General features: G+C 40.0%; 1 protein-coding gene across 3 annotated transcripts in view; it reads right to left on the bottom strand.

Annotated features, from left to right (window-relative positions):
- arhgap24 (Rho GTPase activating protein 24) overlaps positions 1 to 27,908 on the bottom strand; it is a 364,561-nt gene that overhangs the window by 205,753 nt on the left and 130,900 nt on the right. For all 3 annotated transcript variants that reach the window (XM_062981819.1, XM_062981818.1, XM_016993780.2), the window contains exon 3: positions 20,404 to 20,491. In XM_062981819.1, the coding sequence (XP_062837889.1) occupies positions 20,404 to 20,491 (88 nt within the window). The remainder of the gene's footprint in view (positions 1 to 20,403; positions 20,492 to 27,908) is intronic.

The following is a 27,908-nucleotide window of genomic DNA, read 5'->3' as shown; positions in this document are numbered from 1 at the left end:
AAAAGTGGGGGGAAGTGCCCAAAATAGCATACTTAGCTGGGGGCCTAGTTATCTCAACTTGAGTAAGTTGGTGGTGTCAGTTTGCCACCCCATCTCAAAAAACACAAAGTTTTGATTCTGCTAGTATTGCTTATTCAGTACTAATCAAATCAACCTGATGCTAATTTCAGAAATATGATTTCAATAGATGCTGTCATTTCAGAAACAGTAACCTATTAAGCTCAGTTGGACATACAGTAGAGTCTCACTTATCCAACATAAACGGGCCGGCAGAATGTTGGATAAGCGAATATGTTGGATAATAAGGAAGCATTAAGAAAAAGCCAAGTAAATATCAAATTAGGTTATGATTTTACAAATTCAGCACCAAAACATAATGTTAGACAACAAATTTGACAGAAAAAGTAGTTCAATACGCAGTAATGTTATGTTGTAATTACTGTATTTACGAATTTAGCACCAAAATATCACAATATATTGAAAACATTGACTACAAAAATGCGTTGGATAATCCAGAACGTTGGATAAGCGAGTGTTGGATAAGTGAGACTCTACTGTACTTCCAAGTAGACCTTGATAGGATTGCACTGTAGGAGGGATAGTTGGTGGCACTTATCTAAACAAAGCAGTGAACTCACACTGGATTTTAGTCTGAACTTTAAAAGAGCTATCTATTGTGATCAACTTGTTTTGGGGCAAAGTTTTAGATAGCTACTTTAAAATGGATACATTGTCCCACTCACATGAGAGCCAGCAGCTGCTATTGCATTGTATGTGTCGTCTTGAATTTCATTATTGGTATGAGGAAAAGAAGAGTTAAGTCTATATTCAGATCTTCTCTCCTCATTACCACTTATTTGAATGCTCCAGGTTAAAACAATAATAACACTTGGTGTGCATAAAGCAGTGAAAATTACTGACAAATGTATTTGGGCTGGCACTGTATAACTGGAAACAGAAGTCTCAAGATGTGTGAGGCTCTTTCATGTGGAAAATGACTTTTGCAGTTTTAACCCTCCTTCCTATACGAGTGGACAAAACAGCATTTGGTACATGGTAAATCAACCAATTTCACTGTAGTAGCTCTCTTCCACACTGCCATATAAAATCCAGATTTTCTGCTTTGAACTGGATTATGTTGCAGTGTAGACTCATATAATCCAGTTCAAAGCAGATAATGTGGAAAATCTGCTTTGATATTCTGGATTATATGGCTGTATAGAAGGGGCTGTAGATGATGGCTTCTTTGTTAATACAGCACTGGATCTGCTTTGAGTTTTCATCTGAACTTTAAAAGAACTCTCAGAGTTATATTGCGAAGTTGAGACTAAAACCTGGAGCAGCTTCATTGCCCCATTGACTGAAGATGGGGAAAGGAAGGATCCACAGGCCTTGTCTGAGTAGAGCTCAAAGCAAGAGAGGAATCATCTTTGGCCTTCCAGAAGGTTTGTGATAAGTCCTGTGCATGTGAGAAATTCTGATTTTCTTCTGATGCTGAGGATGAAAGGAGAGAAAGGGGAGACTCCTGCCCATTTCTCACAGTCTCCTTCCATCCTCTCCTATCTCTTCTTGAAGGCGGCAGACTTGCAGGCTCTGAGCCAGTTTCTCCTGCCAAGGTCGAGGACAATAGCATCCTCTGTTCTCCTGTGGGGAAGTCAAGCCAGGCAGCGGCAGATGGCTCCGTCCAGTCCTGTAGACCTTGCGCAGCAGTTGGCAATCTGAAAAGTTCAGCCTCCTGGGGTACTTTCCTTCCCCATCTCTCCTCATTTAGGCAGGCAACACCTGAGCTGAAGAGCCTGTGGCATTTTTCATAGTTACCTCCAGAGAGAAGCTTTTAAAGAGCAGACTCTCTCCCTTTGGGCACAAACGGAGGATGGTCTGGCAAATGAGAACCACATCTCTACATATGTCACACTTACAATTATGGATCATGGGAGCAGCAGACATCTGCCTAGAATCAATAGCTCCTTTGCTATTCTTGAGGAGTAAATCATTCCTTTTAAAGGAGGACTTATCAGTTTTGCAGGTCCTCCAAGACTGGTAGGGCTCCAATTACCATGAAATGCGTTCAATATATGCCTTCTATTCCATGCTTATAGTTGTTAAATGTTGCCCTCTTTCATTTTCAAAGGCAGCAGGTATTACTAAATTGTTAAAACTCAAGGGGAGGAGGAGATAAATTGACCACGGTCCAATGTAGACTTGACTGCAATGGGTTTCAAAACACAGCAATGTCTATGTTAGATTGTGGAATACACCACTTGTGTGGTCCTAAAATTTTATTTTCCTATATAAAATCTTAAATGAACATAAATCCTGAAATGGTTCATCCTATCAAGATAAATAAGGGGGGAAATTGCCCCCCGTGGAACAAGACAGACAGATTTTCTCTCCTTTATGTGTGGGTCATAGAGAGATTTTCAAGACTGACATTTGAAAGTTTCTGTTGCCTTGTTCAATAGGCGATTTTAAAAGGAGTAGCACTAGATGGAATGTTTATGTCTTTCTGTCCTTTTAATGATTTCTTTATGTGTTGGCCAAACATCAGGTCATCTGATCTTGAAAGCTAAGCAGTTTTAATTCTGATTACTACTTGTATGGGAAACCATCAAGGAATAACAGTTGCTGTGGGCTATATTTCATGGGAAGAAAATGGCAAAACTACCTTTGCCTCAGGAAACCCTATGAAATTGATAGAGTTACTATAAGCCAAGCATGGGCAAACTTCAGCCCTCCAGGTGTTTTGGACTTCAACTCCCACAATTCCTAACAGCCTACCAGCTGTTAGGAATTATGGGAGTTGAAGTCCAAAACACCCGGAGGGCCAAAGTTTGCCCATGCCGGCTATAAGCCGACAGACTCAGATATTCTACAAATACAACCTAAGCTATGATCAGATTCCCACTTGTTGAGTCCCAGGTTCCTGGTGCTAATCTAAAAGGTGATGTAGGGGAAATTTCAGGGCAAGAGTAATTCCTTAAAAAGTTGGTGCATGTAAATATTCTCCTCATTTGTTAAACTTATTCTTGCTGTTCATTTTAATTTGAACTGTATGCTCTGTGAAACTAGGACTGCCAGATCTTAGGGCCCAGCCCCTCTTCTTCAGTCCTCAGAAAAGACTGTGAAATTAATGGGGTACATACACACATACATGCTTAGCTACATGAAACTAGGCACAGTTGCAGCTGGTGGCCTTTATGTCATTGAGGTGGTGACTCTGATCTGTTTTTAAGACTGAATTTACAAATTGCTATCTAGGTTTAACCCGGTGGGGCAGTGGGTTAAACTGCTGAACTGCTGAACTTACTGACCAAAAGGTTGGTGGTTTGAATCCAGGGAGTGGAGTGAGCTTCTCCTGTTAGCCTCAACTTCTGCTAACCTAGCAGTTTGAAAACATGCAATTGTGAGTAGATCAATAGGTACTGCTTTGGTGGGAAGGTAATGGCGCTCCATGCAGTCATGCCGGCCACATGGCCTTGGAGACGTCTACGGACAACACCGGCTCTTCACCTTAGAAATGGAGATGAGCACCAACCCCCAGACACTACTAGACTTAATGTCAGGGGAAAACCTTTACCTTTACCTATCCCGGTTGATGAACTCTATCCCCAAAATATTTCCAGCAATTTTAATAGCTCCATGAATGTTCAGACTAAAGCTGAGAGAGAGCTATCCAATGAATTGATCACCTTTCTTTTTTGCACAAATGATGGAAAATGCAATGGGAGAAAGTGTCTCACTCTTGCATTGCAGCCAGAAACTCTTATGGAACTTGGAGAGTCCTCAACAATTGTCTCCATTTGTTGATATGGATGGTCTCTCTTAATATAAATCTAACTAATTAAATAGGCTTTTCACCACATCCACAGTCCTATAACTTTTTTGATTAATCGGTATATTGAGATAAGAGTGCTCAAGTGCTAGATTCACTAATTTTTCTTATAGCACACAGAACCAATCTTAAATAGAAATGTTACTGCCTCTGTTCCTTTCACATGCATTACTGGGGAAATTGCTGAGATAATGTACTTAATCAGTTAGGGCTACAAAATTCAATTGATTAATGGATCTAAAACTTTTTGACAGATTAAGGAGCTATCTTCCTGATTAATCTACTGCCATTCTTTTTTTTTAAAGGATATCAGGATTTTGGATGTAATTACCTATAAATTTGCAGATGATAATAAAAAATGATCTACTGTTATTTCTAATTCGGGAGCAACAGTATTTCTAGTAATGCTTGTTATGATCCACATATACTACTATCACTATCTAAATCAAAAAGAGGGGGGTTTTTTTCTTTAAGAATGACTGACTCAAATGCACATTTAGTTTAATTTACACAAATGATTTTCTACATCAGATACATTTGTATAAGTGGCAGTCCTAAAACAAATGCTGCTCATTATTACTATTATCATAGTAACCAAGCAAAGTGGGTCACAGAAATAGCCCCTCAGATTCCACAAGTGCAGCAAAAACTTTATCAAAAATAAGTGAATATCTACAAGACACACAAGAAGGAACCTTGCCATTAAAAAGCGAGACTAACTTTTTTGCATTGCTTTTTTCATTGAGCAAGGGCAAATCAAGGCCGAATTTACATCCTTAGAGTGTGGTTGGAGGAGGGAGGAAAAAGAGAGAAAGCCTTCATCAACACAGGTGAGCAGCCCTACAGGTTCCATGAACATTAAACCTGTCACAATATTAGGAACTTTACATTAGTTTCAGTTAATGAAGGCTGAAATATTCCATCTTAGCCCTTCGAGATCGTATGTGACATACAGAGAAAACCACCTGATCTATGTGCATTTGCTCGGCACGTCGCCTGACATTAGTTGCTCCATGCGGTGATGAGAGCTTTCAGTTGCATCAGAGACCGGTTCTTTGCATTGGTTTCCCAAGCGACAGCTGGAAGGGAGGGGAAAGAGCCAAGGAAAGAAAACCAGGTGTTTGCTTGCCAATGAATGGCAACACAGCAGGCCTGTTAACAGCCATCCTTCAAATAACAGTGGGGGATTCAAAAATAATAAAATTAGGAGAGCACTCCCTTTCCAAGGAATTCTGTAGCAAAAAAAAAAAAAAAACAGGATCCATTTTACCTAGAGATAATAGGTAACATCTCAATTTCTCTGTATTTCTGCCCTTCGTTTGCCTTCTCCCTTTTTCAAAAATACAACTTTTTGTGAACAAATACATAAACCTCCAATCTGTTTTAAGTTAAAACCAGGGGGAATTACACACCTAATTCTTCACACAAACTTTAAATCTGTGCCACGCTGAGATGCAGTCAAGGTTTCTTCCATTCGCAGTGGGGATAATTCGTAGTAGAGGTGAAATTGCTCAGAAGGAGCCCCCCGTGGCGCAGTGGGTTAAACCCTTGTTCCGGCAGGACTGCTGACTTGAAGGTTGGGTTGCTGACCTGAAGGATGCTGGTTCGAATCCAACCCAGGGAGAGCATGATGAGCTCCCTCTCTCAGCTCCTGCTCCATGTGGGGACATTTATTTATTTGCTACATCTATATGCTACATTTATATGCCGCCCTTCTCACCCCGAAGGGGACTCAGAGCGGCTTACAAATTAAATTTACATACAATATTATATTAGCATAGTACAATACTGGTAATAAATTACTATATTGTACTGTATCAATATATTGTAATATTATTAGTAATATTACATGTAAAATATAATATATAATTAATATTATATTGTATTATTAGTATATCGTATTACAATATAATATTATGAATATTATATGTATATACAATATGTTATAATTATTATATATTATTGTAATAATTGACATGAGAGAAGCCTCCCACAAGGATGGTAAAAACATCAAAACATCCGGGCATCCCCTGATGCAAAACATCCTTGCAGACAGCCAATTCTCTCATGCCAGAAGTAACTTGCAGTTTCTCAAGTCACTCCTGACATGAAATGAAATTGCTCAGAAAACCGTTTTTTTCCTGAGAAAATATTTTTGCGATTCCTTTTTTTATTTCTTCACCTCTGTCTTACTAAAAAGCCACTTTACAGAATTTTCTCTAAAAGCCCTGGAAAAACGCAAAGTCTAGGGCAATGTGAAGTAGGCCAATTGGTGACCAATTTAGAAACACACAAAACACACCAAAGAAAATTACTGTAATTAATTACTAGTAATGACAAAACTGTTGGAGAACTTCCTTCCCCCACACTCTTGAAACTGTGAGAGATTCTCTCCTTCTACCAAGAAAGTTGGTAGCATGATGCTCCATCCTTCTGTCCACACATAAGACAAATATTTAAGCACCTATTTGTACATAGCTCTGAAAGGAGCAGAGCTTGCCAGCGATAGTGAGGGATGTGTTGAAAACTGGAAACCAGTACATAGCTTCTGTTTATAATATGGAAGAGCAAGTTCAGGGGGTGAAAATTTTATGCAGGCATTCAGCCACCTAACTATCACATCAGATCAATTAAGGCAAATGTGGGAGAATCTAGCTGAACGAGAGAGAGGAAATCTGAAAAGGTGTACTTCATTGGTACAATAGTCCTTAATCATGCTGGATCATACAATGTGCAATTAAACTGATGGCAGATAGCCAGAATAACAGTCATATATGATTAGTTTAATAGTGGCCTTGAAGGAAAGGTCAGCCAAATCTCATTTCCATTTGTATGATGGATAACCTTCATCAAGCTGAGTATTACAACAAATCTTGTCAGTTTAGTTGAAAACAAAAGTTTGGTTAAAACTTATCTGGTCAAAAGTGATATCCTATCTCCACATATGTCTGCATTATTCCCATTGGGTGGAAAGTTGGTGTAAACAGAGAGAAGATGCCTCTGTTTGGGGCAGATCTCTAGCCACAATAATAAAATATATGATCAGTTTATGACACAAGGTATTACAAAACTGAAAAGACTCGCTCTTTACTTCTTTCCAGAACCAGTAAGATTACATGTGGATTTGAAATGCTACTATAACATTTTACAGTTAAAGTACCTGCCATGCAAATGGACCTCGACTATTTGTACTTTTGGCTAAAATGCCAGAGTTGTGTTTTTATGTGTATAGAGATGCCTCTTAACCAGGGCCAGCCCTAGGTATTTTTCAAGTGAACAGATTTTTGCCCCCCCCCCCCCCAAAACCAATCACTGAAAAATAAAAGCGTTGGATAAGCGGAAATGTTGGATAATAAGGAGGGATTAAGGAAATGCCTATTAAACATCAAATTACATTATGATTTTACAAATTAAGCACCAAAACACCATGTTTTACAACAAGTCAACAGAAAAAGCAGTTCAATACATGGTAATGCTTAGTAGGAATAACTATACAGTAGAGTCTCACTTATCCAACATAAACGGGCCGGCAGAATGTTGGATAAGTGAATATGTTGGATAATAAGGAGGGATTAAGGAAAAGCCTATTAAACATCAAATTAGGTTATGATTTTACAAATTAAGCACCAAAACATCATGTTATACAACAAATTTGACAGAAAAAGTAGTTCAATACACAGTAATGTTATGTAGTAATTACTGTATTTATGAATTTAGCGCCAAAATATCACGATGTATTGAAAACACTGACTACAAAAATGCGTTGGATAATCCAGAACGTTGGATAAGCGAGTGTTGGATAAATGAGACTCTACTGTATTTGCAAATTTAGCACCAAACATTGAACTGGGATATAGGGCAGTGTGGACACAGATAATCCAGTTCAAAGCAGATATTGTGGGTTATTCTGCTTTGATATTCTGGGTTATATAGCTGTGTGGAAGAGCCCTGAGGGTCCTTCCAGAATATCAAGACAGACAATTAAAAGGCCACCAAAAGGGAATCTGGCCCCTGGTATTTTAAAAAAAAACCCTCTAAAATCAGGACAGTAAATAAAGAACAACACTCTGAAAACAGGGAAAATCCAGACAGGAAACAATCAGGGCCAGCTAACACCTCCCAACCAAGGATGCCCCCAGGGAGGAAGCAGCCAGGCTTTGAATCTGCAAGGCCATTAAATGCTAATCAAGCTGGCCAATTGCAACATTCCAACAGACCTCACAACCTCTGAGGATGCCTACCATAGGGGTGGGTTAAGGCGGGCCTGGCCCCGAAGGCGGGCCCAGGCCCAATGGCGGGCCCAGGCCAGAGCAACCGTGAGAGAAGGAGGCAGAGGTGCGCATGCAGGAGTGCCTCAACTGCAACCCCTAGAGCAGGGGTCCTCAAACCTTTTAAGTGGAGGGCCAGTTCATGGTCCTCAGACTGTTGAGGGGCCGAATTATCATTTGGAAAAAAAATACAAACAAATTCCTATGCACACTGCATGTCTTATTTGTAGTGCAAAAACAACAACAAAAGAACAATACAATGTATTTTTTAAAAATTAACCAACATAAACCTATCAGAATTTCAATGGGAAGTGTGGGCCTGCTTCTAGCCAATGAGATAGTCAGGTTAATTAGGATTGTTGTTGTTGTGTGCCTTCAAGTCATTTCAGACTTTGGGCAAGCCTAAGTTAAAACTGAGAACGGGGGCCAGGTAAATGACCTTGGAGGGCCACATCCAGCCCCCGGGCCTTAGTTTGGGGACCCCTGCCCTAGAGGATGGCACCACAGGCAAGTGCCTAAATTGCCTCGCGGTTGAACCACCCCTGCTCTTAACAAAGGCTAATAGAAATACAGTTGTAAAATACACCCACTTTTCAATGCAGCATTTCTACCCTGAGATTCCTCCCTCTCACTATAAGATTTAGGGAGAAAGGTCCATACCCTGAGATCCAGGAACACCTCATAAAATCCTTGTGAGCTTTTGAGAAATATGAAAACAAGAACAATAAATGTTGATAGACTTTTTGAAGTGGAAGTGGGAATTCCCCACTATATTTTGGAATTTCACTACATGGTTTCAAATGCTGCTTTGGATCCTGACACATTTGTAGAAATAAGCTGCAATAAGTAGAGAATACTTCTTTATATTTCAATATTTGGGGGAAGAGAACAACTGTGAAACAAGTGATCCCACATGAGACAAAAACCTGGTGGCACAATTAAGGCAACAAAAGTTTAACTTTTCTTGAGGCTCTAATACGACTAAACGTTCCATTGGCATGCAATAAATAACCTGTCTGCTCACTATATGAGACATCACTGGCAAAATTAGCTCAACCGAAGTTATCACCAGTGCCCTTGAGGTTTTGTGCTCCTGATGCCTAATGAAGAGGCACTGCTGACTGTCAGGGAGCTGGGTGGGAGGCATTCATCTTTGTGGCAGAAGCAATTAAACCGACTAGGTTCTCTGCACATGACGCCCTGGGAAGGAGTGAAAGCCCCTGCCTTTGTTTTCCTTTGAAGCTCAGTGACACGTGAAGATAAGCATCTATGATGTGTCGAATGTGCTCTGATACCCCATATCTCCTTGAAGGGGTGGAGCAGGAAGCATACTATACATCGTATAATGAAACCGTCAATCCCCAGGGAGCATTGCTGGGATAACAGACTTTTCAGACAACTGTTTCTGTCGGATGCTTGGTTGTTCTGCTTTTGAATCAATGACATCATGGTGGCTACCAATGCTGACATGCTTGCGTTCAGACAGCTAATGTCTCTGCAACAGGCAAAACAACAGTGCCATTATCTGGCTTTGGGTAACGAATCCTCAGTGCATCACTGACTCAGAGTTTAACCATCACAGTGATGTTTCTATTATTTTGTACCATCCTAAAATGTTATGATTTTCATAAAAGCCCGTATGCTGTATTCTGCTGGTGCTATCTACCCTTGCAACCTGGGCCAAATATATTGCTCAAGCAGGTCCTACTACTGTTCCTTATTTTTTTATTTTTAATGCAATTCCAACATTTAAAAAACACCAAAATGGCAAATATAAAGCTGTGGTCCAACATATCTAGAAGACATCAAGTTTCATACATCTGCATTAAAGGCACATGATATTCCAACAGCAGGACCATATTTATTTCAAGAAATAAGACTTTCAGCATGAGCCAAGAGAAAAATCATCCAGCCTTGCTTGTCATGCCGAAACACTCTAAGGAGTATTTTAGCTTAAAAACTAACAGACCATCACATCTGACATGGTAATTACTCATTAAACTCTTTGTGCCAAGAATGGGCAATCTTTCTGTTTCTCACATTCTGAGCTCAGCAAAATGAAAAGACTTTGTGCCTGGAAAACCTCTCCAAAATAATCCAACACATTTTATCCATATTCCAACAGGACAGATTGCAGTGTTTTGCATATCCTGCAATTAACCTATATTTTCCAACCATATGTTTTTCTCAGCCACATAACCTTCTGCTCTGATTCTTAACCTGGCATATCACATTCCTAAACAGACTGGGTATGCAATCTAGGCAAAATTAATTTTTAAAGTTTCTCTTAAATAAATAAAGAACACAAACAAATGACCATGTTTGGTCATAAACAAGCCCAATGTGTCTAGCATTAAAAACCAAAAAGATGCTTAAACAGAATTTAAATATCCCCTATGTTCCCTAGGCTGTGCTTACTCTGTAGTAGATCCTTTGATTCTGAGAAAACCTACAGCAAATAAAGATGTATAGTAGGAGTGGACAAATGTGGTTCTCAGTAGCAAAGAGTGAGAGATTATAAGAAATTACATCCTGTAAAGTTGCCTATTCTTGGCATATAAGATCCAAATGTTATCATACATGGGCAGTATATTTAATATATGGTAGTCCATCTCTAGCCAATTTTTCTTAGAAGTAGGGATGGCTCAAGATGTTATGTGCTAAAGGACATATAGCAGTGTTGCACCTGGTTATAAAATGTAAACAAATTAATAAATCATTTCCTTCCATTTAATGATACCTTTCAAAGGACCATCTAAACTTGCGAAGTGGTGGACTAGCCTTCATAAAAAACACTGAAGGCACCATCTCCAAACTCTAATTGGCATCTAAGGACCTTATGGCAGATCAGAAATGCCTTGTTGAAATGCCTCATCAAATACACCAACCTACATAATTCCCACGAGATTGTAACCAGGTAACGTCTGAGCCTACTTTTCTAATTGCAGTGCAGATATCAGCCACTATTGAGGGCTAACTTTAAGAAGTTGTTGTATGCCTTCAAGTATTTCTGACTTGCAGGTAAGATTGTAACAAGGTTTTTTGAGGCTAAGAATGTGTGACTTGCTTAAGGTCATCCAGTGGGTTTTCAAATCTTGTCCTCCAGAATTGTAGTCCAACGTTCAAACCACTATACACACAAGCATACAAAGAAAAAGCAACCTGGTTGGCTTCTTTCTTTTTTACCCTGCGAAATGAGTTTCTCAGGAGTATACTCTTTCCAATGAAATTGAAATTTCAAAGATAGATGTAACAGCTTGGAGGAAATATGTTGCTAAAGAACGGAAATGAAAAGATGCAGCTCTAATGGGAAAAGCACAATTTGGCATATAAACCTGTAAGCAGAAGAGCTGGAGAGATATTAAGTGGGTGGGGGTGGGGGGGGGGGGGAGAAAAAACAATCACTGAACCTCACCTGACAATTGCTCTAGGGCAGGCATGGGCAAACTTTGGCCCTCCAGGTATTTTGGATTTCAACTTCCACAGTTACTAACAGTTTGCCCATGCCTGCTCTAGGGAATTCTTAAACATTGGATGGTGTCAATATTTTTAAATGTGTGTGTGTGTGCATGGTGGGAAGAACTCAATTCATCTACCATAATAAAAAATATTTTGGTGAATCTCAGAATACTTAGAAAGGGTTGCTTTTATAGCAATTGATGATTTAACAGCAAGCTACAGATAACATTTTATTTCTAAATTATGGAACCCAGGGATTGTACCAAATGCCAAAATAAAATAAGCAAGCATTGGGTTGTTTTGTTTTTTCAGCAGAAAAGTAATTCCATGGAGCAAGGTCTCACTAGAAATGCAACTGCAGCACAAAGTTTATTTAGTACAGTTGGTGCTATACAAAAAGCAAAGGAATTGAGAGAGGGAGGGTAGCCATAGCTCAGTGGTAAAGTACAAGCTCATCATGCAGATTTCCCCAGTCCCAGTTGTAGAAACATGTTCCTCGCTTGACATATCATCTTCCTCTTTATCCATTCAGCAAGGAAGTCTCTGGGATGGAGCCACTCACAGGACTAAACAAAAAGATTGCCAACCTTTGCACTCTTATCTAACAAAATATACAATGGAGCTCACTACAGAATATAGGATAATGATGCCAATAGGACTGGATCCAGACAAACTTAGGCTACATCTACTACACTGTAGAATGAATGCAGTTTGATATGACTTTAAAGCACCATGGCTCAAGGATATGGGATCTGGGGATCGGTAATTGGGCAAGGCATTACCACCCTTTGGCAAATAAGGATAAAGACATTGTAATCCCAGAATTACATGACATTGAATCATGGGATTAAAGTGCTGTCGAGTTGCATTCATTTTACAGTGTAATTGCATTCCCAGTCATATTCTCATCCCATTGAAACTGATTTGTTGGATTTGAATTTCCAAAGAATTTCCTGAATTTCCAGGACAAATAGCTTGGCAAGTGTAGTGGAGAGAGCAGAGCTGTACATTAGGAAAACCATTCCCCTGGCATCTGGCTCTTCGCTGTATTGTTACCACCAAGGGACCCACCATCTTCTTATTCAGCTTGAAGAACCACCAGGTTGCTTGTTGGCCTTCATCCATGGCTATCATACTCCTTCAGCTGCCCTTCACTCTCCCATCTCACCCAGTCTACCCTTCTCTCTCCCTCTTATCATCATTGTCCCAGTTTTTGGCATTTATCAAAACAATACAGATTCTTACAGTGCAATGTATGGGAATAATGGAACACTGAAACATTGATTTTCTTGTTATACATACAATTAAGGATATGATTTCCTTCATTGTATTAAAGGACAGTCTTGCATCTGTGTGTCAACTCTAAGGCCCTCTGTCCTTTCTTGATTCTTTGTTGCCAATACATGCAAATTATTCTGAAAATGCAAGTGGGAGTTAGCTGTTGCGTAGCACTAGAATTCCACATCGGATGGAGCAAAAGAGAAATATGTTGGCAGAGATTAATATGGTCATTCTGTTGGATGGAAATTTGCATTGTTAAATATACATTTGTATTATTCTGGATATATTTCCTCTTTTCATGTAGGAACTCTGCTGGTCCCAAATAAGAAAATATGCTGATATAACAAGTGCTTGTAACCCTAAACTGGTCTACTCAGAAGCAAGCACCATCACAAGAATCAGGGCTTAGTCCTCCATAAAGAGATATAGGGATGCTTCATAACTTCTCAATGCAATTTATCCAATATGGTCTTATTGGGATTTCAAAGCATTGATTTGTTCAAAAATATTTTAAACTTTGTTCATTTATTTATTTCATTATAGAAGTTGCAACTAGGGTGCAAGCCACTTTGGTTCCAAATTGAGAGAAAAGTGGGATATAAATAAAATAAAATAAAGCCTTTAAAAAAAATTCATGTCAGGAGAGACTTGAGAAACTGCAAGTCGCTTCTGGTGTGAGAGAATTGGCTGTCTGAAAGGATATTGCCCAGGGCACGCCCAGATGTTTTTGATGTTTTAACATCCTTGTGGGAGGCTTCTCTCATGTTCTCTCATGGGAGCTGGAGCTGACAGAGGGAGCTCATCCATGCTCTCCCCGGTTTATCTTCAGGTCAGCAACCCAACCTTCAAGTCAGCAGTCCTGCTGGCACAAAGGTTTAACCTATTGCATCACCGTGGCAATGGTAAGTAAGTAAGTAAGTAAGTAAAGAATTTTCTACTAATACATCAGAAATTCAAGAGCAAACAACTCTGCAATTTCATATCATCTTCAGTGTGTTCTGAAACCCACTTGTCTTTAATTAAAGTCAGTCCTAATTAAAGCTCTGCCATCCCACTTTTCCAGCAACCTCTGAATGTGATCAGAATGGCAAAAGTTATTAATGAGAAAGAACACACAGCCAGAAGGTGCTGCAACAGTTTGCTTTTGTCTGATCCTACAGGGAACAACACTATCCCTTCCCCTTCCTTCTGACTTAATTTACTCTTGTGCTTTGAATTCAGTTCAACGGAAGTAAGGAAAAGTGGAAGGAGGATAAAGAAACTGGGACAGTTAAGATATAGCTGAAAAAGTGGAATGAAAAAGAATTAGTCAGGTCTGTCCCTGCCAAATCAGAGCATGGGGGGCATGGGGGGGAAAGGCAGATATTCTACCTCAGGCATGGGCAAATTTCAGCCCTCCAAGTGTTTTGGACTTCAGCTCCCACAATTCCTAACAGCCTATCAAAACACCAGGAGGGCTGAAGTTTGCCCATGCCTGTTCTACCTTCATGATAAGGTCATCCTATGCATCTTTATCCAGAACTAAGGACCATTTTGTTCAAAGAGATTTATTTCCAGACAAAGATGTACAAGTTTGCAATCTATAAGAGATAATATTTCTCAGTCAGATGGTGGCATGTGGTCCATATTTATGCATCTTAACTGTTTTAGTCAGACACTGACAGGGAGAGAGAAAGAAGCAGGTATAGCACCACTATCCAAGTATAAAAGCTGATCAAATGCCCTCCTTCCATCGTAACTGCCACTGCCTGGGCCACAAAGGAAGAGAAGAAGCAGCAGACACAGCTGACAAATGTCTGGACCCAGACGTGGATGAAAGGCTCTCCATGCATCCCAACTGCCATGGAGAAAGAGAAAAAAAAAAAGGCTATATCTGCTAGACTTATTCCCCTTCCATACTGTCATTCCTTTTTCCTTCTATGTTGTATCTTATTTAGATTGTAAACTTTTAACAATTTTCAAACCACCCTGAGAGGCTTTGTTGCTGAATAGCAGGGTATACAATGCCAAATAGATAAATAAAATATATAAGGTTAACAGATTTAGGAAGACTGGGCCATTTGTTACACAGTATGGCCGTATAGAGAAAACACACTATTGCTTTGTGAAGTTATGTGATGTATATTGTTTTTATACCAGTGTTTCCTGCTTGCAAAATACTGCCACAACTCCATTATTCTGAAGTTTATAACAAGCCATGCTACTTCTGTGCTATGTTAAATCCAAGCATTAAAGCTAGGTGTGTGAATATTTTATATGTGTAATATTCCTTGGCTGCTATAGCTGCACAAAACAAATGCCAAGACTCATTTCTACTCTGTATACCTGAGAGGTTCTGCCTGAAACAGAAATGGGTTGATACTGATTGATGCACTAGTCCGACAACACAGAACATGATAAAGTGTGCATTAGAAATGCTGCAGCGGCTGAAGCTATAACTTCAATTCTGGATGGAAAAAGAAAAGGCTGGCGCCTCTGTGAGATGCAAGCTGAACAAAGAAAACTCCCAAGTGTTTGTTCCCCTTTATTAAAGAAAGAATGGAGATGACTGCTTTCGGTATGCTGACAGATAGATTTGAGACTCACCTCAAACAGTCATGATGTTGCTAACCAAGGATGGAAAACGTCTTCAGGAGTTCTGAGAGTCTCATTAAATTTATCCATTTTGATCATCAGATTTAGGATCCTGAGATTTGACACTCAGGACAAAATACATTTTTAACTGAAAAATTCACATATTGGAGAGGTGGGATGATTTTGACATCCAATCTCAATTTTGTAGTCCCAAAGGCCCTATACCCTCAATTATTTTTTGATGCAGAGTCCTCCTCTCCCAGTGTTCGAAAGTGCCAGGAAATGCCATTTTTTTTCTCCCACCATCTTCTTGATGTTCCCAACTCTGACACACACACAAAAGCAAGGAAGTTGGAAGAAAATTCATCCAGAGCTAAAGTTATATCTTTTTGTATTTTAGCATGGTATCAGGAGAGGCATTTCCAGACTTCACTTGAATATGCAAAATGATAGAAAATAGCAAATCTTATTGAAATGAAAGACATTTGGCTGAAGAATATCATACAGTAACACTGGAGAACCAAGAAAATGCTGGGAGAGGACGTATTGGGCTTATTTTGTTTTGTAATTTTGTACCCCCAGACCACTCAAGTTTGGTTCCATTGGCCCCCAAATTTCACCAAAAGAAAAAAGATCAGCCAAAACCTGGACAAAATAACATCCAGAACTCATGTTGCATCATTTCAGGCATGTTAAAATGCCAGATGGATCAGGGTAGGAAAAATGTCCTTGTGCTGCTGCCCATCTTGCTGTAAATAGTCAGCATAATAGTCATGCTATAATCTTGCACAAATAATATATAATCCCAGATGAAGAATCTGTGCTAAGCAATCCCAGCTATTATGTATCAACATTCAACCCATTAAAAAAGGACTATTGCTTCCTTTAGTAGTTCAAAGTATCCTAACCTATAATGTAGTTCCCACATGGGAAGTTCTCTAATCATTCATCAACATGGATGAGTGTGGGAAAAGCAGAATAAAGAAAACTGGATACTGTTTAGATCTTCCCCTGAATTATTCTCCAGGGAAATAATAATCAAATGCTTCTGAACAACATCTCTGTTCGCCTTCAGCTGCATCAATTAACATTTAGCCATGGATTCCACTATCGGCCAGCCTCCATTTGTCCATTTAGTTTTGCCAAAATATTTCCAGCCTGGAACTTCAAGCCTTTTCAATGAGGGAGGAGAAAGCCTCTTCAGTCTTGTGTGTGTCCATTGCCTGTGCATCTTTGGGCCAAAACTGCAATAGCTACTTTGCACACAAACAAAGCAACAACCAAGCAGTGTGGGTGGTGGGATTTAAATGGCACAGAAGTCTGGTATTCCTCTCTTCCAGAGAAGAACAGAGATTGTTATTCAAGAGGCAGAATACTTTTCCCCCTTGTCCTAGTTTGAAATCTGTGAACTCATAGGTACCTTTAGCAAGAATTTCCAGTGACACACTCAGCATATGTTTCCTAAATCTATGTAATATTCTAGGCCATAGCTGATAATGACATTGAACAAACTGAGCATTTGTCTATTTGAGGATGCAACATAGCTGGTCACCAAATTAGAACTCCTCCAAGGCCAGCCTAACATTAGATGGAGTGAAGTGATTGCCTTGGACATCAGATTTGGATTATCATGTGGTGGCGGAAATAATGGTTATTTACTTTGTTATTGTATTTTTTCCGTTAACGTGACTTCAATGTCTCATGGGCCAAAACAGCCATATGGCCTGGAGTATTATGCATCCATTTCCAAAGCTTCCAAAGGATCATTTTCATTTTGAAGGGCATACTCTAGAATGTGGCCATACTGGCAAGAAGGATTCTTGGTGTTGAAGTCCAATAAAGTGATGCTGGTAATTCTGCACATGCTCTCATTTCTCCTACTGCTTTATATTATTAAAAGGAAGCAGTAACAGCAAGTTTTGTAATAGCATTGTTGCTCAAATTGAATTGCTTTTCATTATTATGTTTACATAGTTAACACTGTATGGGAGAAAAGGGGCTGGCACCAGGATTTCTGAGCACAGAGCATTCAGACTACAATTTCTAGCATCCTTTGTCCAACTGACTATCCTTCAGCTGCATCAATTAATATTTAGCCATGGACTCCACTAATCTTTTCCAGACTAACTTTTACTGTTCTGGGTGAATCAGCAAAATGACTTGGACTTGACCTGACTGCTTCTCAAGTTATACTACTATTTGTAATTGAGAGTAAATACAGCTTTTATTTGCTTATAAACTGAAGGGCACAATACCGAGCTTCTTCTGCATCAGATCAAATGGGTCTTCCGTTATCATTAAAAATGGAACATTTGGTACATTTTACCGATTAAATTATTATTTGTTAGCACATAATTGTAACTCAAACTCACTTCTCCTTTGTTCAAAGCCAAATCATTTTGCCCATTTTATATCTTGCCAGCAATTGCAGTGAAAATTAAAGTGGTGTCAAACTGCATTAATTCTACAGTATAGATGCACCCTGTTTAAAATTGTTCTATAGGTTTAGATTTAAATATCTGTAACTCTAGGTTATCTCTACAAAGGAGGGAACTGCAGTGGACATCTCCCTTTCTCTCAATGGCATTTCAGTACCACAACTGTTGATGGCCAAGAGATGGCTCCACAGCTCTCAGTTTTATAGATATCAGTTTTATAGACATCAGTTCTAATCCCTGGCTGACTCTGGTGTGAAGGAGCCTCTCAAGGATAGAGAAAAATATCTGAAACTCATGGGTTTTGTTCCTGTACCACCAATTTTATTTTGGAGATCCACTTGAGATTGTCTCCATCGCTAAGTATTTCCTGGCAAGTCCCAGCATTGCCAAGGACTTTTCATTCCTTGTTCCCAAATCAATTTACATTAACTCAGCATCTTCCAAAATAAAGTGTATCTCTACTTGGCTACCTATTTGTATTATTCCAGAACCTGCATACAGGGCTGTTGCAAAGAGGGGGAAACTGTGGTTGTTTCCAAAGCACAGATTCAACATAGATCAAGTGAGGGAAAAGGGAATGCTTGAACCAAAACAAAATGATCCTATTGTAAATATTGCAAATACACTTTGGGACTTTGATTATAACACTTTGGATAATAAAGAAGCCTGTAAGGAGCTGAGGTGGCAGAGGATGGAATCCCTCTTTGAATCCCCTCAGCTTTGCCACCAATATGTACAGAGGTGAGGTGTCTGACAGGAATGTGTGGCTGAGATGGAATCCCCTTCGAATCCCACACACGCACACACAGATACCACCACTAATTAAAGATGTTTTATGAGAGATGATGTTAAATAATTATTAGTTTGACTATCTTCTTCTTCGCTGCCACCAATGGAGAGACGTCAGGCAGATGGTACTGGTTCCTTTAAGCTTTTTCTATTTGTTCCACTACAGGTGTTGATGTTACTTAACTTAATATGAGAGTATGACAGAGGCTTAGTTGGAATAAAATCAAAACAAGTTTATTGCAGGTACAGAGCTTGATGGTTTCAGATAACTTGGTAAAGGCACTTCGCTTAATGGTTACAAACGGTTATAAGGTGGTTAAACTTTCAAAAATACTTCTTTCTCTGGATTACACTAAACCCTGATCCTACTGGATCCCCTGGGATTAATGTTCCCTAATCCACAGACTCTACAACTGACCCTAGACAAATCACCTAACTTGCCTAGTCTGGTCTATCCTAAATCTGACTCAAATCTCTCTATTTAAGCCAGCCTGATTCTCCACACAAGAATCAGATCCTTCCCTGTGACTAGGAAATCACAGACTCCTAAAATAAATCCTTTTATTTTAGGCCTGACTCAAATTCTTCTGAGTCACCCTGATTCTCTACCTGAGAATCAGTTCCTTCACTGTGAATGGAAATCACAGACTCCTAAAATAAATCCTTTTATTTTAGGCCTGACTCAAATTCTTCTGAGTCACCCTGATTCTCCACCTGAGAATCAGTTCCTTCACTGTGGATGGAAATCACAGACTGCTGGGTTTTAAAATATTCCCCCTTTTCTTTCCAGGCGGCGGTTGGCTCCGCCCCTGTTGCTATGGTAACCTGCTCTAGCATTCTAAGATGGCTACCTTCCCCCATACATATTGTCAATTCAAATACTCACCATTTTAACTTAGCCAAACCTGGCTGTTTAAACAAAATCAAATATACATATCATCTATAAACAAAATATAATTATACACTTCTTCACAAAGCCTCAATGAAAATTGGTGAAAATATACAGTATAGTTTTGAAATGTGACACGGATCCAGATGTGACACATGATCAGAGGAATGGAAAGAACACAGTAGAGGGATGAAGGAAATATGGCATATTTCGAGAAAGATTTTGCTGGCAAACTTGGGACTATGCAGACAAAAGTAAAACAAAAAGAATTGGAAACTCTCAGTACTTTCAGAGAACTTTTACCTTCAGGATGCACCCAGCTCTACTGTGAAAGTAATAACGGAGATAGAAAAGAAGATACGTTTGAGGTTACTTGGAAGCCATGTTACTCAAGGAAATATTGAATTTTAGCCTCCTTTGGATCAAGTGATGTTTTGAAAAAGCATGTATTAAAAGGAATTATTAGTATATAAACAACAAGTAATTATTTTGAAGACAATTCATATATATGGTGACTGAGAAGGAAAATATTCATGAATGTTAAGACATCAAAACCTTTCAATGTTGCATTTTCTTCAATATAAAGACCACACCAAGGCATAAAACAACTTGTGCCATTACATTAAAAAAAATACTAGAAATAAACCAAAAATAATACTCCATGATCTTCTTTTAGAAGCCCAAGATAAATATAAAGGGGGCAAAGTGGTCAGATACCACTTTACCATTAGCAAAAAATAATACTGGGGTTTTTTTCCTTCCTCTCAGATTAAACCATTAATCATTTCCAACATCTGTTAAGGCAGAATAAAATTGGCTATTAGTCAGTCAGTACAATTCAGACACAGATTAGTAGTGAATAAAATAACCTACCTGGAATAACTTCAAAGAGAAACTTCCCTGGACTTTCATCATTGCAAGGATGTTCTATCACTCTATTTCCAGGCAAGCATATGGTCCCCTAAATAATAAGAGATACAAATGTCAGTGAAACCAATCAAAATATTATTTTCCAAGATTAAAACCATAGATCACATTTAAAATATTTTCACTATCACACAGGTCTGGCTGCCAAAGTCAACCCTAGAAGCCGTCTGGAAGCTGTTTAAATGGTAGGTTTGATGAGTTTAGAGGTGGAAACATATTTGAAAAAAAAAGTGTTAGAAACATGTTTTCTAAGAATTAGAAGAATGTGCAAAATGTGCATATGGTTCTGCAGAAAAAAACAGTATTTTCGCCATGTAAAATAGTATTACAGTGCAGAAATATTAAATGTGCAGAAAATGTTGTAATTGGGGATTTATTCTGTGTAAAATACATAAGGCTGATATATTGGGGCAGGGATGCCAAAGTACAATTTTCTGCAGAGAGAAGATTTTCTGCATTGCATTAATATTTCTGCACTGAAATGTTATTTTCTATAAAACCATTTTTCTATGCCAAACAAGCATGTATGAATTTTGTGCAGAATAAAACCTGAATTACGGGTAACTTTCAAAGCTGTGTGGTTTTAAAAAAATTCTTGCAGCAGAAAAAAAATGTTGAGATTACTCCTTGCTACCTTTTAGAAGAAATGTAATGAAGAATTACATCCCTCTTGGTGACTCTCCAGGTAGAAGGTGCTTCACAGGTAATGAATAGCTATCTTTATCTCTGTGTGCTTGAAATGCAGCAGGGACACACAAGAATTAATAACACAACAGACACACATATAGGCATTACTCTTCCAATGCACTGAGAGCTCCAATCCCTAAGATCTGGAAACCCTTAGACTCCAGGCAAAGCCTAAGATCTGCTAATCCTAAACTCAAACCTATTTCCCAAAGAAGGTCAGTACCTTGGATAGTTTGGTTTAGTTTAACACTCAGGGCAGATTCACTGCTCCATCAACATGAGATCTATCACCTCCTAAGTAGTAGTAGTAAATTTATTGATTAGCCCTTAGGCCATATCACAGTATCAAAAAGGATTGATAAAACATGCTTACACACCATAGAGTAAATTAAATAAAACGTATAACAATACAGTAAATAAATATGATAAAACTGAATATATACATCTCATTTCTGTAACACCCCTACAATCTACCCCAATCAGCCCCACATAGGTGGTTCTCAAACATATTGCTTTGCTTAAAAACAGAGCTGTGTTATGTTATTTTTGGGTCTTGGCCACACATAAAATATGTTGTTCTGATGTGAGATTCCCAATTTACTATATGGTGTATAAGCATGTTTTATCAATCCTTTTTGATACTGTCTAGATTCATCCTAAGTAACTAAAAGGGAAATACACAGTCTAAGGACAGCCCTTTGCGAAGTCACTGGAGAATATCCTTGTTATATCACATTGGTAGGTCCTCCACTAACAATGATCAAAAAGCATGGAGCAATGTTCCACTCCATTCTTTTCTGTTTAATAAGGGAGAGAATAATACCTGCTCTATTCAATTAAATGCAATTGCTACCTTTGTGGATTTGGACATATATAAAGCTTTCGTCTGATACTGAAATGGAACAAAGTATCAAATAGACATTGATTGTGTTGTGTGTGTATTTTGTAAAAGCAAGCCAAACTAGAAGTACATTTAAGTAGCAGGGTTTTGGGGCACCCGAACAGAGAAATATTTCATCTGGGCTGTTAAATGCATCTTTCAAAACCAAGACTGCTGAGGGCCTGCCAGGTTGCTCAATGTTCAATGGGACAACGAGGCTATTAGAGACACCCAAATGAGTTTCTGTATTCTGTGGGCTCCAGGGCTGCAGGTGGCAGAGGAAACAAGAGTCTCACATCGATCTGCTCCAGCAAGATGGATCATCCGCTTCAATTTCAGATGTATTTACAGTGAAACATAACAGTGGTGTATGTTAACCTACTAAGTTATAATGTCAACCCATGCGTAACTAAAAAAAATCTGTCTCATTGTGTTTCATTGCTGTGGTTACTAGTCCTGGGCAACCATAATTCTGAACCAATCCTTGTTTTTTCTTTACCAGGGTTATGTTATACTCAATATGATACCGTGACAGTATCATATTGAATATAACATAACCCTGGTGAAGAAAAAACAAGGATTGGTTCAGAATTATGGTTGCCCTAAATGGTTGCATGGAAGGCTGAAGGTCTTATCTTGAGGTTTAGACTATCTGAAAGTCCGTATCTCTCTATACAAATCTGCCAGAATCTTAAGACCTATAAGAGAAGGCTTCTCTCAAGATGCATCTACACTGTAGAATTAATCACTACTTTAACTGCCATGGCTCAATGGCATGGAATGATGGGAGCTGTAGTTGTTGGTGAGGCACCCATATTCTTTCACAAAGAAGGCTAAAGATCTTGTAAAACACTGGGCCTTGTCAATTAAAGTGATGTCAAACTGTACTAATTCTGCAATGTAGATGCAACATCAGTTCTGCCACCATCACAGATTCACTTGCTCCCACCTTCCCTTCCATGGAAAACCAAGCTGCCCCCACCCCCACTGTTTTTCTTTCACTGGCAGACATTCCTATTCATTCCTATTCAAGCAGGCTGTTACCCAGGAAGCAGTAGAAGTTTTCATGGGTACAGTTTATTCCTTCTAAACTTGTGCAGGTTTTTTAACAATTCGTTTCCACTCTTTTAGCTACTTTTAATTTAAAAATAATAATATTGTGAATCTTTTCAATTGTTTTGGAAGCCTGGGAGAAAGGCGGTATACAAATGCAGCAACGGCAACAATGGTGGTGGTGGTGGGGGGGGGGGGGGTTAATGAACTGTTCAAAAATGGTTTCTGCACTGTTCAGAAATGGATAAAGTCAAATTTGAAATGAGCTCGAGCTGTTAGATGAACAACACAATAGAAAATGTGGAAGGTTATTGCAACATACAGGAAACAATCAAATCCCCCTATTACACCAACTCCACTGGCTGCCAGTTTGCTACCGAGCACAATTCAGAGTACTGGCCTTAGCCTATAGAGCCCTAAATAGTTCCAGCCCAACTTACCTGTCTGAACGTATCTCTCCCTATGAACCAGTCAGAGAATTAAGATCTGCCGGGGAGGCCTTGCTCTCAGTCCTACCCGCTTCAGAAGCATGACTGGTGGGGACGAGAGACAGGGCCATCTCAGTGGTGGCCCCTTGTCTATGGAACTCCCTCCCCGATTATATCAGATTGCCCCCCTCACTCCTGGTCTTCAGGAAAAAGTTAAGTCCTGGCTCTGGAACCAGGCGTTTGGGAAATAGGGCAATATGGAACAGACATGAATGCAGCAGCATAAAGAATGGCGATGAGTCTAGGATTATGTTTTTTTTAAAAATTAACAGATTTATTGCATTTATATGTCTATTTTATATTATTTATATTTTTATATGATGTTTTATACACTGTGTTGCTATGTGGCACTGAAGTGACCAAATTGTAAGCCGCTCTGAGTCCCCTTCAGGGTGAGAAGCATGGGTATAAGTACAGTGAATAAATAAATAATTGCCCCCGGTGGTGAAGTGTGTTAAAGCACTGAGCTGCTGAACTTGCAGACCGAAAGGTCCCAGGTTCAAATCCCGGGAGCGGAGTGAGCGGCCGCTGTTAGCTCCAGCTTCTGCCAACCTAGCAGTTCGAAAACATGCCAATGTGAGTAGATCAATAGGTACCATTCCAGCGAGAAGGTAATGGCACTCCATGCAATCATGCCAGCTCCATGAGCTTGGAGGTGTCTATGGACAACGCCGGCTCTTCGGCTTAGAAATGGAGATGAGCACCAACCCCCAGAGTCAGACATGACTGGACTTAACGTCAGGGGAAACCTTTACCTTTACCTATACATGTTAACAGCAGCAAGAATCACCTACGCCCAAATATGGAAAGAACTCAATGATTCTGTGACAAGATGGTTGACTTATGAAAATCAGCAAACTTGCAGGAATGAATAAACTCACTACACCTATTAAGGAAAAACATCTAACTAACTTTAAGAAAGACTGGGGTCCATTTTTATGTTCCTCCAGCAAAGATGGGGCCAAATCTCCATCACTGTTTTTTGGAGTAGAAGTGTGTTATTATATGGGGAAAGGATGTACCAATGGTTCCTTTTCACTCAATACGTGTAGAAAACAGAGAACATAACCACCAGACAGAGAATGTAAAGCTCTTTGATTAGAAAACATACATTGTTTGAAGTTAATAGTTATTGGGTTGTTTAGGATTGTGGGCCCCTGGTCGTGGCAAAGTGTGTTAAAGCGCTGAGCCGCTGAACTTGCAGACCGAAAGGTTCCAGGTTCAAATCCCGGGAGCGGAATGAGTGCCCGCTGTTAGCCCCAGCTCCTGCCAACCTAGCAGTTCGAAAACATGCAAATGTGAGTAGATAAATAGGTACCGCTCCGGTGGGAAGGTAATGGTGCTCCATGCAGTCATGCCGGTCACATGACCTTGGAGGTGTCTATGGGCAACGCCGGCTCTTCGGCTTAGAAGTGAAGATGAGCACCAACCCCCAGAGTCGGTCATGACTGGACTTAATGTCAGGGGAAAACCTTTACCTTTACTATGTTTAGGATGTAGTAGTATTATTCTAGAAAAAAGTATTTTTAATATTGTATTGCTGTTTACATTATTTTGTTTTTGTATGTTTGTATGTAGGTTTTGTTTTAATCTGTCTTAATAAAAATGTAATCAAAAATGGTTTCCATTTCTAATGAGCATCTTTCTTTATCTCTCCTCCTGCCCCTGCTCTGAGAAGCATACAGTTACTTTAATGAAATTAGACAGACATCTTGATAAATGTATTATATATATTATACCTAACTATCAGCTATTACAGCTACATTCCTGCAATTACTGATCCTTAATTAATTAAGAGCCTCCTGATTTTTGAAATATCTTAGATGCATTGTTTTGACTTCTGCCTTTTAACATCCATCTAAAATTGATTGCCAGTGGATCTTTCCTTTTTTTCAATTCCATTGCAATCGCTCTTGACAACCAGTGAATACTTACAGTATGTTTTTCCAGGAGTATCTTAGACTCACATCTCCAAAAGCCTTTCTTTTTAAAAGAAAATCTTTGTGTTTCTGCAGCTTGACAGCTTCCATTTCCACTGTATGTTTTGCATGATAAACAAATATAATTAAAAATATTGAACTACTGCTAGTAAAACAGGATATGGCATTTTGCATGCAAGTTGTAGAACAACTCGCACAAAAGCTGAAGGTTGGGAATGAAGAAAAAGAATGTTAGAGTGTAAACTATCATCTGCCTTTTGGGGAAACAAGAAAGAGGAATAGGGCTGAGTGATAATGTATTTGCATTGTAAGAAATGACCCAAAGTTAGAAATTGACATGATAGGTCACCCCAGCATCAAAAGAAGTTTTGATCTTGCATTTGCATTCCTGGTTCTAATTTCCAGGAAGTTATTCAAGTTGTTGTTGTTGTCATTTTCATGTTGTTAGCCACATTCCTTCAGTAATAGTCTGTAGGAGCTACAAACCATATTCGTGGACGAAATGGCATGTAAACATCATGCCAAATTCCCCTGCTAAATTCAGGGGATAAAGTATTCTCAGCAGGTAGCTGTCCAGATCTTTTGAAAACATCCAAAGAAGTGGACTCCATCAGCTCTCTAGGCAATTGGTTCTGACTGCTCTCACTGCCATGAAGTTCCTTCTAATGTTCAATCAAAATCGACCCTCTTATAACTTAAAATCATTAGACCTGGTCCTAACCTCTGAGCAACAGAGACGTATCTGCCTGCTTCCCTATGGCAGCCATTTCGATATTTAAAAAGTGCAATCTATGCATTTTTTTTCTTATGTTGCTGGTGGGGAGCTAAGAGGAAATGAGGCTGTTTCTTGTCTGGATTTTTCTTCAAGAATTCACATTTCTGCCACTTTTTTATTTCTCCCATCCACAGCAGGTTTCAGGGAAGGAGATCATTCATGTAGTCTTGCAAAATAACTTCAGGAGATCCCTTTTAGAAGGTTTTTGAATGAGGCTGTATGATATCAGGCTTGCCTTATGGGTGTAGTTTGCCCTCCCTGGTGTAGAAGAAGCAAAGGCTTCTCCAAAGTAATGGATATTTTCTTATGGAGAAACAGCCGACCAAATGAGCCCCCTGTTTTGGTCTGGAGTGGTACAAGCCCAACAGGAGTTCATAAAGTTGTAATCAAGAAGAAGAAGAAGAAGAAGAAGAAGAAGAAGAAGAAGAAGGAGGAGGAGGAGGAGGAGGAGGAGGAGAAGGAGAAGGAGAGGGAGAGGGAGAGGGAGAGGGAGGGGGAGGGGGAGGGGGAGGGGGAGGGGGAGGAGGAGGAGAAGGAGAAGGAGAAGGAGAAGGAGAAGGAGAGGGAGAGGGAGAGGGAGAGGGAGAGGGAGAGGGAGAGGGAGAGGGAGGAGGAGGAGGAGGAGGAGAAGGAGAAGGAGAAGGAGAAGGAGAGGGAGAGGGAGAGGGAGAGGGAGAGGGAGAGGGAGAGGGAGGGGGAGGGGGAGGGGGAGGGGGAGGGGGAGGAGGAGGAGAAGGAGAAGGAGAAGGAGAAGGAGAAGGAGAGGGAGAGGGAGAGGGAGAGGGAGAGGGAGAGGGAGAGGGAGGAGGAGGAGGAGGAGGAGAAGGAGAAGGAGAAGGAGAAGGAGAGGGAGAGGGAGAGGGAGAGGGAGAGGGAGAGGGAGAGGGAGAGGGAGAGGGAGGGGGAGGAGGAGGAGGAGGAGGAGGAGGAGGAGAAGGAGAGGGAGAGGGAGAGGGAGAGGGAGAGGGAGAGGGAGAGGGAGAAGGAGAAGGAGAAGGAGAGGGAGAGGGAGAGGGAGAGGGAGAGGGAGAGGGAGAGGGAGAGGGAGGGGGAGGGGGAGGAGGAGGAGGAGGAGGAGGAGGAGGAGGAGAGGGAGAGGGAGAGGGAGAGGGAGAGGGAGAGGGAGAGGGAGAGGGAGAGGGAGGAGGAGGAGGAGGAGGAGGAGGAGGAGGAGAAGGAGAGGGAGAGGGAGAGGGAGAGGGAGAGGGAGAGGGAGAGGGAGAAGGAGAAGGAGAGGGAGAGGGAGAGGGAGAGGGAGAGGGAGAGGGAGAGGGAGAGGGAGAAGGAGAAGGAGAAGGAGAAGGAGAAGGAGAAGGAGAAGGAGAAGGAGAAGGAGGAGGAGGAGGAGGAGAAGGAGAAGGAGAAGGAGAAGGAGAAGAAAATACTCAAGACTCAAGGCAGGTTACAACATGAAGATACTCACTAAGAAGTGAATCCAACAAACCTGATGGCCAACAAACCTAATGGCCTATTTTTGAATGAACACACTTGGGTTTGTGGTTCAAGAAAAATAAAATGACAGCTGTTGTGTCAAACCTTTTCCCGTTCTCTCCAGGACATTTCCACTTCATTCTCCTAATTTAAAAAATAATGCCATTGATGTATTTCATGCATAGTTAGCATCTGAA

The sequence above is a fragment of the Anolis carolinensis genome, chromosome 5 (assembly GCF_035594765.1).
Source record: "Anolis carolinensis isolate JA03-04 chromosome 5, rAnoCar3.1.pri, whole genome shotgun sequence".
In the NCBI taxonomy this organism is placed as follows: Eukaryota; Metazoa; Chordata; class Lepidosauria; order Squamata; family Dactyloidae; genus Anolis; species Anolis carolinensis.
This window is presented reverse-complemented; position numbering and strand designations above follow the sequence as displayed.